This window comes from Xylocopa sonorina, chromosome 9 (genome assembly GCF_050948175.1).
Source record: "Xylocopa sonorina isolate GNS202 chromosome 9, iyXylSono1_principal, whole genome shotgun sequence".
In the NCBI taxonomy this organism is placed as follows: Eukaryota; Metazoa; Arthropoda; class Insecta; order Hymenoptera; family Apidae; genus Xylocopa; species Xylocopa sonorina.
The window spans coordinates 10,907,117-10,920,946 of NC_135201.1; the positions used below are offsets into that span (position 1 = coordinate 10,907,117).

General features: G+C 39.7%; 4 protein-coding genes across 8 annotated transcripts in view; all 4 read left to right on the forward strand.

The window, feature by feature from the left end:
* Positions 1–13,830, forward strand: part of LOC143426970 (membrane protein BRI3) — a 55,348-nt gene that overhangs the window by 11,570 nt on the left and 29,948 nt on the right. The window lies entirely within an intron of this gene.
* On the forward strand, positions 373–1,203 carry Smd3 (small ribonucleoprotein particle protein SmD3). Its single transcript, XM_076900740.1, has 2 exons — positions 373–790; positions 941–1,203. Exons 1-2 carry the CDS (start codon positions 475–477, stop codon positions 1,051–1,053), a joined length of 429 nt encoding a protein of 142 aa, XP_076756855.1. The 5' UTR covers positions 373–474; the 3' UTR covers positions 1,054–1,203.
* LOC143426964 (adenomatous polyposis coli protein) lies at positions 1,333–5,659 on the forward strand. Of its 5 annotated transcripts, none has more exons than XM_076900733.1 (9): positions 1,333–2,478; positions 2,568–2,712; positions 2,785–2,936; positions 3,037–3,370; positions 3,447–3,897; positions 3,963–4,214; positions 4,332–4,571; positions 4,636–4,714; positions 4,810–4,974. In XM_076900733.1, exons 1-9 carry the CDS (start codon positions 1,611–1,613, stop codon positions 4,854–4,856), a joined length of 2,568 nt encoding a protein of 855 aa, XP_076756848.1. In that variant the 5' UTR covers positions 1,333–1,610; the 3' UTR covers positions 4,857–4,974. The 5 variants fall into 5 exon arrangements, with proteins under 5 accessions (XP_076756848.1, XP_076756846.1, XP_076756845.1 ...); XM_076900731.1 differs by having other exon boundaries at positions 1,338–1,465; positions 1,553–2,478; positions 4,636–5,659; XM_076900730.1 differs by having other exon boundaries at positions 1,338–1,459; positions 1,553–2,478; positions 4,636–5,659.
* On the forward strand, positions 6,643–8,939 carry Osi23 (DUF1676 domain-containing protein Osi23). The gene is given in 4 exon segments (XM_076900997.1): positions 6,643–6,747; positions 7,504–7,817; positions 8,105–8,253; positions 8,612–8,939. Coding segments are annotated over 3 exon segments (774 nt in total). The 5' UTR covers positions 6,643–6,747; the 3' UTR covers positions 8,923–8,939.

Sequence of the window (13,830 nt, forward strand, 5' to 3'; positions counted from 1 at the left end):
TGACCAATAAATATATGATTATTTGAAAATAGAAAATAGAGCTGTTGCGAGTCTGTTTTTCTTTTTTTTTTTTTTTTGTTATGTGAGAAAACAATCGACGAACCAAGAATAGTCGATTTTATTGTTATTATTTGCAGTATCGTGCGTCGACACTTCTAGTTTCTATTTTTGATAAGTAAGACGTAATTATAATAGGAAAGTAAAACGATAATCGCAGTTCGTTCGCGCCTTATTTGTAAATATACGCTCGACGCGCATGCGCTGGAGTTCGAGTACGGAGCTGCGCGTTGGAGATGCGCCGTGCAAGCGAGCGACTGTTGTAAACGTTTAGACGCGCTCTGGTAGAGGTTATTTTCTGATCCTGTAAACTTCAGTATTCCTTTTCAGAGATTTTAATGAATAAAATCTTCGATTTCACGTAATCGAATAAAATCTGGTTGGTACTGCTCGAGTTATTAAACAGGCTCGATTAAAATGTCGATCGGAGTACCGATAAAAGTGCTTCACGAAGCGGAAGGTCATACCATAACCTGTGAGACGAACACTGGTGAAGTGTACCGTGGCAGATTGGTAGAAGCTGAGGACAATATGAATTGTCACATGCAGAATATCACAGTAACGTACAGGGACGGTCGAGATGCGTCGTTAGAGAACGTTTATATTAGGGGATCGAAAATAAGATTTCTCATATTGCCGGATATGCTGAAGAATGCGCCAATGTTTAAGCGACCCGGTGGGAAGGGTTCAGGAACCGCTGGCAGAGGCAAATCTGCTATTTTACGCGCCCAAGGTCTACCTTTTCAACATGTTTTAATCACAAATGTCTGTTGTACAAATCATGCGAACATTCAGAGAAATATAGTCTATGTTGTGTTTCATCGATACTGTGTAAAACGTTAAGCGAGTTGATACACTTGCTCATTCGTTGAATTTGTTTTAGCTCGTGGAAGGGGTAGAGGTCAAAATCAAAGAGGAAGAGGCACGGGTTCCGCGCCGTGGCTTAATCAACAAAATCAACCCGGAGGATCTCAAGCAGGAAGGGGACGGGGTTAAACTGAACGCGTTGAAGCTCGCGCGCAGAGAATTAACTGCTCTGATACCAATTCCAACTGTAATTAATCTTTTTACACTATTTGTAATGATGTTCCTCTAAATTCCATTTAAATCGGATACCGCCCTGTTCAAATAAATGATATGAGACATTATTCTTTTACTCCTTTTTTGTACTATATTATATCGAGTAAATCTGAAAGTTGTATTAATTATAACAGTACGAAATATTGAAAAACTGTTACAAAGCTACTGCAAGCTTTTATGTATCCTTTTAGTTACGATTAAAAGCATCAGGTTGCGCTGCGGTCGATAATTTGGCGTTTAACGCGGCAGGATGGCAACCTTGCGGTTTACCTCGGTCGAAGACGCGAGGTAATCAACGTTGGCATGGGGATCATCAAGGATGGTAACTGTAATTGATTGCTAACCTGTTAAAAAGGATTTCTATGTTTCTTCTTGGTGTTTGACCTAATTATTTGTTCATTGATCGATTGATAAGGTCAGCTTTGAAGTGAGAAAAAAATCTCGATCGGAAAAAGATCCATTTAATAAAGTTAATGATCAATATGGAGAGGAGCGTCGAGCAGAGGTACGAGGACGAAACTACCGAGCAGCCAGTGGATTACAGTAAAAAATACAGTGAAAGGAAAACGGTGACTGAGAGTCATGCGATTAAAAATTCCCCGCGAGCTGATCGGACTTGTAAAAAAGAATTCAGTGAACGAGACTCCAAGGTAGATCTATTTGGAGATTATGCTGAGACTGATCTTGATCAACCTACGGACTATGGTCTGCGATACGCTGAGGATGATACCGATGATGATGAGAAACAGAGTCCAGAGTATTTTCCGGGTAGCGTACAGGAGGATACTGTCAAGACGTATTGTACAGAAGGGACACCTTATGAAACGCCTTTCAATTTCTCCACTGCAACTTCTATGTCTGATTTGCGTCTGGAAGATACAAAGGAACCTGTCGATTCACAGAAAAAACACGAAAAGAGGAAGGTCTTGGATCTTGGTCGTAAGGAGGATATGAATTACGAACGTCAGTTATCCCTTAATTGTAACGAGGAACGTTCGCTTCTTGCAGAGGAAAAGTTAGAAACTTCTAAGGCCTCTAAGACTTGCAAACCTGGTTGCCTTTCTCCTGATAAATTACTTAATTACTACCAAACAGGGACACCCGATGGCTTTTCTCGCGCAAATTCCCTTAGCTCTTTAGGTAGCACTATGACACAGAGAAATAATGTTACTCGAATTATCTCCAAAGTACCTTGTACAGATCCATCCGAGAAAATTGAAAAAGCATCAGATAGAGCTGAACGTGTTACGACTGCTAATAATGTTAATGTTCTACGTATTTCCGATGAGACTGATGGCCTCGCAGAAGTGAAAAACAATTCTAGAGTTATGGATAAAGAAGGTTTGCAATCTTCGCTTTTTTCTACTGCATCAAGCATTTTTAAATATCGTAGAAAGTGATTATTTCACTCATTGCATTAATTATTCTAGGCAAAATGGTTACATTTAGCAGACAGGACTATTATGCAGAGCAGACACCTTTAATGTTCTCACGTTGTAGTTCGCTGGGTTCGCTAAGTGGATTCGAACAGCATTCGATACACGACGATCGCAGTTCCATCGTCAGCGATTTCAGGTAATTCTCAAAGTTACAGCCGAATTGTAACAAAGGAGTAGCAGTAATTGCATCGAAATTAATTCCAAATAGCCGTAGGACCAGCGGCGTTGTGTCACCGAGTGAATTACCAGATTCGCCTACGCAAACGATCCCACCAAGCCCTCGTAATCACAAGAATCAGTACGGAGATTTTATAAGCAAAGTGCCAGAAGAAGCAGTAAGACCATCGGTTCGACATTTATGTATGCAATATGCTATTGATCATCAGTGAAACAGATAGTAATAAAAAAAATTATAACTTCGATTCACACCGTGAACCTTCTTAATGGACATTACTTTCAGCGTACGCGAAATCGTGTCAACCACCGAGGACCAGCGTCTTCGAGGATGATATCGCCACGTTTAAAGAGGAATCTACTCCCATCGAGTTCTCTACGGCTACTAGTCTCAGTTCTTTAACCATAGACGACGAGATGAAAATTCCAAACGTTTCTAAACCCCAGAACAAACCGAAAGAACCTCCGAATGATCCAAACAAGGATACAAAAATTGATATACCGGAGGAGAAAGTTGGTAACGTGGAAATTGAGAAAGAGCAGGAGCAAGTGAGCGATGGCGACGAGGATGACGAGGACATGTTAGCAGCGTGCATCAGCATGGGAATACAGAATAATAGGTTTCTAATATTTCGTTATATATACTAACATTATAATTGCTATTTATAAGTTTAGATGTTTCTAAATATATTACAGGTACAGACAATCATTCAAGACGTCCACTGTCCAGAAATCTGTGCCGCTGGAGTCGTCGTCGAACATGTTAGTTCGCTGCCAGAGGACACCTGTCTTAAATAGACTGGAACCGTCAGTTTCCTTCGCCGTTACTTCCGTGGACAGTAACACTCCGGTGACAACTTCAAAACCGAACAAAACCGCGATAGAGGTTGTAGCTGCGCCAGATTCAGTACACATCTATTGTACAGAAGATACGCCTGCTGATATATCTCCAGTCGGATCGCAGTCGAACCTGTCAGCCTTGTCCATGCCCAGCGTCCAGGAGGACGTGGAAAGAACCGAGGAACCGAAGTCTTCCAGCGAAGTCGATTGCCACAGAACTGATTTATCCGACGAGAGCTCGAATTTGTCGGGAGAAGACGAGAAGATCCTCGACGAATGCATCCAGTCAGGAATACCAAAAGTGAATGTAATTCCGAGAACTTTCGAGGAGGCATAATTTTTTACATTGATTATGGTTTCTATTTATCCTAGGTTCGACAGATAACTCCGCCACCGACCAATTGCATTGCATTTGCCCCAAAAACGGAGGTGCTAACGCAAAGGTTCAATATATGCGGTACTCCATCGTCGTCGCCTGTTGAAAGTGGCAATAAAAATTCGACTATACGCAAACCATCGTGTCGCGAAACATTAGAGCCTGGTAACGATCTCTCTGACGACAGTCCTAATCATTCTGACGACGAGGCCATCCTTAGCGAATGCATAAGAGCGGCCATGCCTAAGGTATTCTAGGAATAAGAGAAAAGGAATCTTCAGGAATCATTTCACTGCAGTATCTTCCTTCCTTTCACTTCCTACTAATTATAATAATTTTCTTAAATTCTTACTTGTCAATTTTAGGTCCGCTTGAATATCTCCACGCTTGTAGGGCAAGCATTGTCACAGACCGTAGAGAAACCAAAGTCTGTGTCGTCTTTAAGAAAACTACCATCGTCGTCTTCTTCGTATCGTCAGCCAGAGTATACTAATCAGAATAAAGAACAGTCGAAGAGAACCGTCCCGTTTGAGAACAACGTAAGCCTTTCAGAAGAAGAGGAAGATATCATGTTGGCGCAATGTATTAAGTCTGGCATGCCAAAGGTAGGACAGACAGTAAGTCTCTAATTTTTGTATTTAAATTTATGAGTGTCCCATCTGTTCACAGGCGTTAAACGTTTCGTCTAATTCATCTTTAGTTTCCGTGAAGAAACAGCCAGAGTATTCTAAAACTAGAAACACTGCCAGTGCTTACTACACAAATAAACCGTGTACCACCAGAAACGCGATGGTACAGACGCAATTGCCGCACAAACCCATAGAAAACGATCCACCTTTGCAGGGAGGAACATTATGCACCTTTCATTCGACGAAAGTTCAAGATCATAAAAGGCACGTGGTCAGAAACGGCGGAATTAACGCGTACGAGAAGACTAGTTCCTTGGGGTCGTGCGCCAGGAAAGTTGCTCAGCTAGAACACGAACACAACGGCGTGAACGATAATGTTCAGAATGTATCGCGCACGGAAGTGCCTAATTGTAGGTCTCCCGTTCTAAATACAGCGGATAACGACGACGACGAAGCGTGTAGAAATACCATGAAGTCAAATGTCGTGCCCTCCAGGCACAGTTCGGTGAGTTCGCTCAGCGAGGAAGGTTCTCTTGGATCCATCGAGGAGTGGGCTCTTCTAGAACTGTGCATCAGCTCTGGCATGCCCAGAAATAAGTGTCGCCTCAAAGGAATGAAAGGCGCGGATGGAAATGCTCGAGAAGACCGTGATACCATAGCTGAAGATAATTATTCTATATGTAGTTACAACTCGTACGTCTGCAAGACATAAGTCAGGGATTTATGCGACGCTCGTCGAAAGACTAGATACTTTTTTATGACATTCTAATTAAATACAAGGATTTGGCCTGTGTACTTGCTAGAACAAGTACGAGAAGGTTTTTACGGTTCTGCGGTTAGCAGATATTTGCAGTAGCCACACTTGATTCCCTTTTTTGTATATAAGGTGCCTCAGAACTGTGGATTACTTCAGTAGATATTGCTGAGGAATATTAACTAAAGTATTTTCTCTCTGACAAACATTTATTTTTTAACGAATGAACGTTTTGAATGCCTGTGGCCTGGAATGAGCAACCCATCATACATTGAAATCCCTTTTAAATTCTGAAAAGTTACACGTTTCTTTTCAGGGAATAGACTGATGAATTTCTAAAGCACGACAAGATTTACAACTCGTGCGACACGAGTATCTCCATAAAGAATCATCGTTCGATTCTTCTTCCTAATGCAATGTTATACTATATACTTTCTGTCACGAATTTATTGTTACTTTGCTTTAGACATAATTGTCGCGTAGGAGTGAAAACGATGAGGTTTCGTCGTTTTACTCGGCTTAGGTGCTTTCGTTATTCGCAAGCTGTGAAGTTAATGGTTAAGAACTGTACGCGTAGATTAGATACGATTCTCCAATAAAATCTCAGTTATCAGAACACGGACTAATTAATGAGAATTGCGAAACTCCGTTCGAATAATTGATTCGACTGATCGAGGTTTTACAATATGTTTGTGATGAAAAGCTACGACTGTTATATTCTCACTAGTATCAATGATTAATAAATATTTGAAACTGAGGGATTCTGTTTAAACGTAAAAGGTTCTCTTCGCTCCATTGTAACATCTAATGAAATATGTACTTCGAGCTTGCTCGTTCATGGTATAAAGGATATAAATCGCTGCAATTTGTCGCGGAATATATATTCACGATAAGCAATTTCTCTATCGAATCATTAATTTCCGTACTGGAAAAGCAACGTGCACCGGAGATGCACCGTTTTAGAGGTAAAGAAAATTGCAGGCGTTGATGCCATGCTTCTTGCGTGTAATTCATAGCCAGTTTGCATTTGTCGTCGAATTTGAGGTATATAATATCAGTTAAATAGAATATCTTCCTATCCAGAGTATTTTGAATATTTACAGACGTTTTATTATTCTTTTAACAGCTTTGTAAGTAGACTGCGCCGATTGACGAAGTAAGGATAAGACGTGGAACTCTCGAAGAGCATTGCTGATTACAGACTAGGATTGCTGAAGCATAAAAGAACCGCCGCCTGTTGACCGTTGTCTTGTTGCCCTTCAATGAATCCTAATAACCGCTTGACCATCCTAGCCTATTTCCTGCGCGTATAAATCTTCATATAGCCAGGATCGATCGTTTAAAGTGGATCGTGGCTGCTTGGTGAACGTGTCTTCGGTGGTGCGTCCGCGTTTCGAGGTAAAGTTCATTGCTAAAGAAAAATTACTCAGCTTAAGAAGGACTGAAGCTTCTGGCGGTCGACTAGAAACCAGAAATTAATCAATCCAATTGAAAACTTAGAAGTTTACGAAATACAATTAAATATGGTAGTTACTAATTTCCAGATAAGGAAGAAACGAAGATTGCAAATTGAAAATCGATGAATTTTCCAATTGAAAACTTAGAAGTTACGAAATACAATTAAATGTGGTAGTTACTAACTTCTAAATAAGGAAGAAACGAAGGTTGCAAATTGAAAATCGATGAATTTTCCAATTGAAAACTTAGAAGTTACGAAATACAATTAAATATGGTAGTTACTAATTTCTAGATAAGGAAGAAACGAAGATTGCAAATTGAAAATCGATGAATTTTCCAATTGAAAACTTAGAAGTTTACGAAATACAATTAAATATGGTAGTTACTAATTTCTAAATAAGGAAGAAACGAAGGTTGCAAATTGAAAATCGATGAATTTTCCAATTGAAAACTTAGAAGTTACGAAATACAACTAAACATGGTAGTTACTAATTTCTAAATAAGGAAGAAACGAAGGTTGTAAATTGAAAATCGATGAATTTTACTTATTCAAAAATTAGTTATTACATCTGGAATTATATTTATTCGCGATACATGTTAAAGTAGAGCTTCGCAGTCTTTGGTCTCGACGTTTCTTCGCTTTGCGAGTCGACACGGTTGCCTATTTAAGCTTCGTGGATGTTTTCCTCTACGCAGATGCACCCGTGTGCATTCTACGTGTCCGTGATCGTCTTCCTCGTGGTGAACGACGCTGGATGCGACAGCAGAACGACATGGTACACTGGATTGCGCGTCCTGCTTGAGAATTGCCCGTTGCAGTCCTGGACCAGCTTCGAGCAGGAGGAATTTTTGGATAACTTCCGGAACTGCGTGCAGGAACACACCCTCGCCCTGTTGGACTCCTTTCTCGCCTCTGATGTTATACCAGTATTCGAAGGGTTGAATTTGGTAAAAGTCGACGAGGATAGGATGAACTCCACTGATAATTATACAGAAAGGTAAAGCAGTGAGCTTGAATTTCGATCTGAAATTCGTTTAATTGATTCCAAACGAGCAGTTTATGGTTTTTCATTTTGTTTGTGGTCATTTTGCAGGTAGGAAAGACGTTGAAGCTTTGATCAGACGATTGAAACGTGTCTTTTCTTTAATATTCTAAGAAGAAGCTGCTGAATATATAATAATTAATAACAGTAGTATTAATAAAATGAAAAATTCGTTCTTTTTTTCTATGAAACTCTGTTTTTCTCGTAGAGATAATCGGAATGTATATTTACCATCAGTCTTTGGTGTGTTCCAGTGATACTACCTTGCAAGTAATCATCGCGAAACGACTGTTGCGGGTTCTACGCACTCACGTGTTCAAAGTAGACGTGGACCACTTTGCCAATAACATTTTCTCACCAACTAACAATTCAGACACGGACATAGATGGTAGTACATTCGAAGGTTCGTATCCATATCATTTCCACCTTCCGCATCAAGTTATTTTCTAATTAAACCTGGTTCGTTTAACCAGTTAACTGCGTTCGACGTGTACACACGTGAAACCAAAACTTTATTTTGTTGCGACTGGCGAGTATAATTCTTGTCAAATAAAGATATAAAAGCCTTCCTCGTTTTACATTTCTCGCGAAACGTATAATAAGAGTATCTCCCTGCGCTCGACGCGTATTCTAGTCGTTGCCTGATTTTAATTACGCGTTTTGTAGACGATTTCTGAAGCTAAATTCCACAGTTAACTGGTTAAGTTCTGAATTGAATCCTGAAGAGTATCGACGATCGAGTTAATCGTTTCTGTTTGCAGGTCGCAGACGACACAATCGTCGAAGGAACAGCAACATGGTACCGTTGATGATGCTGGGGTTCGTGTTGATGGGTTCGATCCTGATACCAATGGGCTTCCAGTTCCTCGCTGTTCTCGGTGGAAAGGCGTTGCTGCTCGCCAAAATGGCCCTGATCCTCTCCAGTATCCAGGGTCTGAAGAAGATCGCGACGAATGGCGTGAATTATGGATTGTACCACACCCACGTGGCAGACGGATGGCACGAGAGGAGCCACACAGAGCCGCCACCACCGCATTTAGATTTACCTTTTCAACCGTACATGCGCCCTTAATATTTAGCCAACGTGGTCATTCCCTGCGATTTTTATTCGATTTTCTTCTCGTCAGCTGCCAGACTTCTCTCCTCGACATCGTTTCGATTGTTGTATACGTTGATAGCTACTTTATTCGTGGACATAGGACGGTTTAGAGGCGGTTCAGGGCTCCAAGAAGTTGTTTGGCGAGCCACGATGCTAAAGAAAAAGGAAACAGGAGTAACTCGAGGAAAATGGAGCGGAGTAGATGTTGCAGAACATCATTTTATACGCGTTTATCGATAATTATAGGAGTTTTAGTTGTAAGACGTATTGTAAGCGGATTTGTAGCGATAGTTTTGTAAGAATTAGATTGTGAAAACTATTTTATATAGTTTACTATTATATATTGTTACAGTATGTTGTAGTTAATGTATGGTGCGTCAGTTTATTACATTGTAATGTAGTTAGAAAGTTTAAATAAACTGTTTAATCTGAACTGGTCGTTGTTTAATGACCAGTCCAGTGATCCTAGTATGACCAATCCTCGTCCCTTACCGAGATGCATCGTTTTAGAACTTTATTGTTAAAGTTCTGAAACGAGAACTCGAAAAAACAGTCCTGGACACGATTAAATTAGTTGTAAGTTCGAAAAGGGGGATAATTCCAGGAATATGACGTCATTTCCAAGAAGTGGCACTTTAGAATACCTCTTATGACGTCATGTTCTCCTGATACAAAGTCCAATTTTCGAGGTTTCGATCGCTAAAATCGAGAAAGTATCAGGAGAACATGACGTCATAGGAGGTATCGACAGTTCCAGGAATTTTCGATGACGTCATTTTCAAGAAGTGGCACTTTGGGATACCTCCTCGCATATTATGTTCTCCTGATACAAAGTCAGATTTTCGAGGTTTCAGTCGAAAAATTAAGGAAGTATCAGGAGAACATGACGTCATAGGAAGTATCGACAATTCCAGGAATTCTCGATGACGTCATTTCCAAGAAGTGGCGTTTAAGGATACCTCCTATGACGTCATGTTCTCCTGATACTTTCGTGATTTTCGAGGTTTCGATCGCTAAAATCAAGAAAGTATCAGGAGAACATGACGTCATAGGAGGTATTCTTGCCACTTCTAGGAAAATGACGTCACTTCTAAGAATAGCCGAAATTCCTGGAATTCTCGATGACGTCATTTCCAAGAAGTGGCACTATTCGTATACCTCCTATGACGTCATGTTCTCCTGATACAAAGTCGAATTTTCAAGATCTTGGTCGAAAAATCGGCAATGTATCAGGAGAACATGACGTCATAGGAGGTATCCCAAAGTGCCACTTCTTGGAAATGACGTCATCAAGAATTCTTGGAATTGTCGATACCTCCTGTGACGTCATGTTCTCCTGATACTTTCTCGATTTTAGCGATCGAAACCCTGAAAATCTACTTTGTATCAGGAGAACATGACGTCATAGGAGGTATTCGAACGTGCTTCTTCTTGGAAATGACGTCACAGAGAATTCTGAGAATTCCGGCGATTCTTGAAGGTGACGTCATTTTCCAGGAATTGTGCTAATAATTGGAGTTTTCGATCGAGATCTCGATTTTTGGTCCTTCTAAGAGGAGAATATGATAGGAGGGAAGATATTTAAGGTTTAAATAAAAGAATGCTTTGAATTATGTTTAAACAATTGATTTATTTACCCAGATTAATAAAATATACAATACATAGTATAAAAGGTATAATTAAATCTTATAATCTATTCCTTATAATTATATATAACACACATAATATTCCTTATTTATATTATTATAAAATAAAGAATACAATATTATTACTTTGTATAGAATTAATTAGATTTCTTCGAGTATTGCGAGATGAGTTTAAAATTGGCGCAGTTACTCTTCTATTCTGCTATCCTCCTAGTGGCGCCATCTTTGTGAAAAGTGCTCAAACTGTTCGGACAGAGAAGTGAACTTCAATGGACTGCTGGCGCCATCTCTGTAAAAAGTGCTCAAACTGTTTGCACAGCGTTATCGACAGCGAAGTGAACTCAGTAAACTAGTGGCGCCATCTCTTGAAAAAGTCGCGAAACTATTTGCCAAATAGTTTCGCGATTCTCCCAAGAGATGGCGCCACCAGTCGCTTAACCTTGGATTTGTCGTTGGCCACAATATTTTCTTCTAATTAACTTTCACATAGGATAGCTTTTATATAACAATTTTATTTAACAGCAACAAGTCTTTACAATTAAGGTAAATTGAAGTAGAAGCTTAGAAATACAAATCTAGATTTGGCAAAGGCAAATTGCGATGCGTACTCTTTGATGGCGTAGAAATAAGTGAATAATTAATTTGAAAAGCGTAGAAATTTGAAAGACGTCGCAAACGAGAGTCTCTTTTTTTTTATAGATGGCGTGAATTAATTTTGAAACAATTTCCTAACGAAAATGTACCCTCTGAGGAGCAGAAGTAGATGGCTGTGAATGTGTCTGCTTATATGAGAAAGTCGGTAACGTCGGTAACGCCACACTCAGTAAACTAGTGGCGCCATCTCTTGAAAAAGTCGCGAAACTATTTGCCAAATAGTTTCGTGATTCTTCCAAGAGATGGCGCCACCAGTCGCTTAACTATCTACGAAAACGAGGGAAATTCAAATGTCAGAAACCTTAAATTCTCAGAATCTTACAAAATTATTAATAATTCTTGCAAATTATTGAAATTTGTGAAAAATACAAGGAAAAGGGATTGGAAAGGGACAAATACATATTTATATAGCTACTCTCACTCTCGTAATAGGATATTTAATACTTATATTAATATAATTAAATATACTAAAGCGTACCTCACGAAGAAATACAATAATTTACTTTAAAGTTGCGCAAAATAGAAAGAAATGATATAATATAGATTCCAGGAAGGTAATACGAAGTTTCAGGGAAGTCAGAACTGTAGTCGAAGTGCAATAATCGTGGTAATTGAAGTTTGAATCGATTGAAAAAGAAGTTTGAACATCGTTACTGGTAGCAGTCGAAGTAGTTGAACTTCATCAGATATTCTGTTCTCTAATATTCAGCACACCAGTGAAGCGTCGGTGGATTGTTATTGGCTACGGTTAGACAGCCGTCAAGTCGCGTTACGGTTTAAGTTGCATCGAAGCATTCGACCGTCGAAACCTGAATTCCATCAAAATTGAAGCACGTCTTTTTAGTAAAAAAGAGATGTGCTCCAATAAAAAGACCAGATAATTCTTTTCCATCTACTTAGTTTAATGTTAGAAGAATATATCTGCTGTTTAAACTAAACAATTTGAATGTACGTTCAAAGGAAATAATAAAATGAATTTCATTTTCCAGCACATATGAAAATCGTGCTCGACTCGTGTCTATTTTTGAAATGAGATGGCGAAGGACTTTCGTAGGACTACATAATGCCACTTGAAAATCCCTTTTTTATGCAACGACGCTCCAGATACTGCTGACGCGAGTTAGATGCGTATTGCTTATGCGGACGGTCGTAAAAGCGCGAAGAGGCTGCGAGAAATTGAAATATTAAGCTCTCCTCCGATTTATATTTAAGTATAAAATACTAACACGATACTCGAACCTTCTCCAAGCGATATACGATAGATAAATCTCCAAACTCTCTCGCTTGGGATTAAAGAATAAAAAATGATTGTATTATTTCAAATATCCGAGTAACAAGTGCTTCGAATTTGATTACATTCGATTGGTGGCTTACAGAGTCCTTATTCGAGCCCGTGTCACCAACACCAGAAACCGTAGGACGCTTCTCTTGATCAAACAATCGTGGTTCCCCAAGGAAGTCCCGGCAGTAAATCTCGCGAACGTGATTTAATAAAATTCAGAAGCTTGCCAGTGAATAATTCAGCCTCTTCTCTATAGAATGAATCGAGTCTATTCTCGTGGACGGTCCAGGACGCTGTATAATCGATACCTTCGTAAATACATCGAACCGTATTCCCATTCATGTCCGATTAAAATATTTATCGCGCCCTTCTCGTTTTTCAGGAAACTCCGTGGCAGCCTGAGATCGTCCCTCGCATCGTTTACTCCGCCAGAATTTCTGTTCGAGCTTCTTCTGCCACATTTTTCCGTCCCTCGTGTACCAGGAAATACCTGTTCGCAGAATAATTCCGATAGAATGGAGAGTTACAAGGATAAGTGTGATTAATCGCGATGTTCTCTTTCGTTTTTACAACCTCCCAGCAATCGTTGGGCAGGACTGATGGCGATCATTGGCTCGTTTAAACGTCGAGGGGGTTGACGCGTAAGCGATCATATTGTACATTCCGCGTGCGTTCCTTTTGCAAGCAATTGGCGTTTACTGCCCAATCGTTCTTCCTCTTCTGCAGGAAGCCAATTCCTGTTGCAGCTCGCTCATTGCTGGAGCCGAGCAATTTCCAATTTTTCTCGTTCTTCCAATAGGCGGATGGATATGGGACTAATCTTCCTTGCTGTCGTGCAATTATTGCCAGTTGTAGCAACTAAAATGAAAGAAATAATGGAATTGTTTAATATCTTCCTTTACTATTTATATTTGCATAATAATAAGAATACCAGGAATTAAACGTTAGCTTGAATATTATCACGAAAATGGAGAAAGTTAGGGCTATTCTCTATACGTGTGACGTAATCAGCAACACGAATGTCCTTTCTGTCTTAAACTGGATCCACGACGTTATACGTCCACTCTGTTATCAGACTTCCTGCAGCTCGACATTCGTCCCAGCAGTATTCACGACTCTCTGAAAGATAAAATCGTTAATTTTATCCAGTCAGTTAGAATAATTTAATTAACTACCGCTGGAGACTCCTATTTACCTTCTAGTCTTATAAATATGTGTTTACAGCGAGTATAAATAACTCAGTTGAAGCAAAATTTTCCGCCTGAAAAAGGAACGAAAAGAGCAAAAAAAATAATTCTT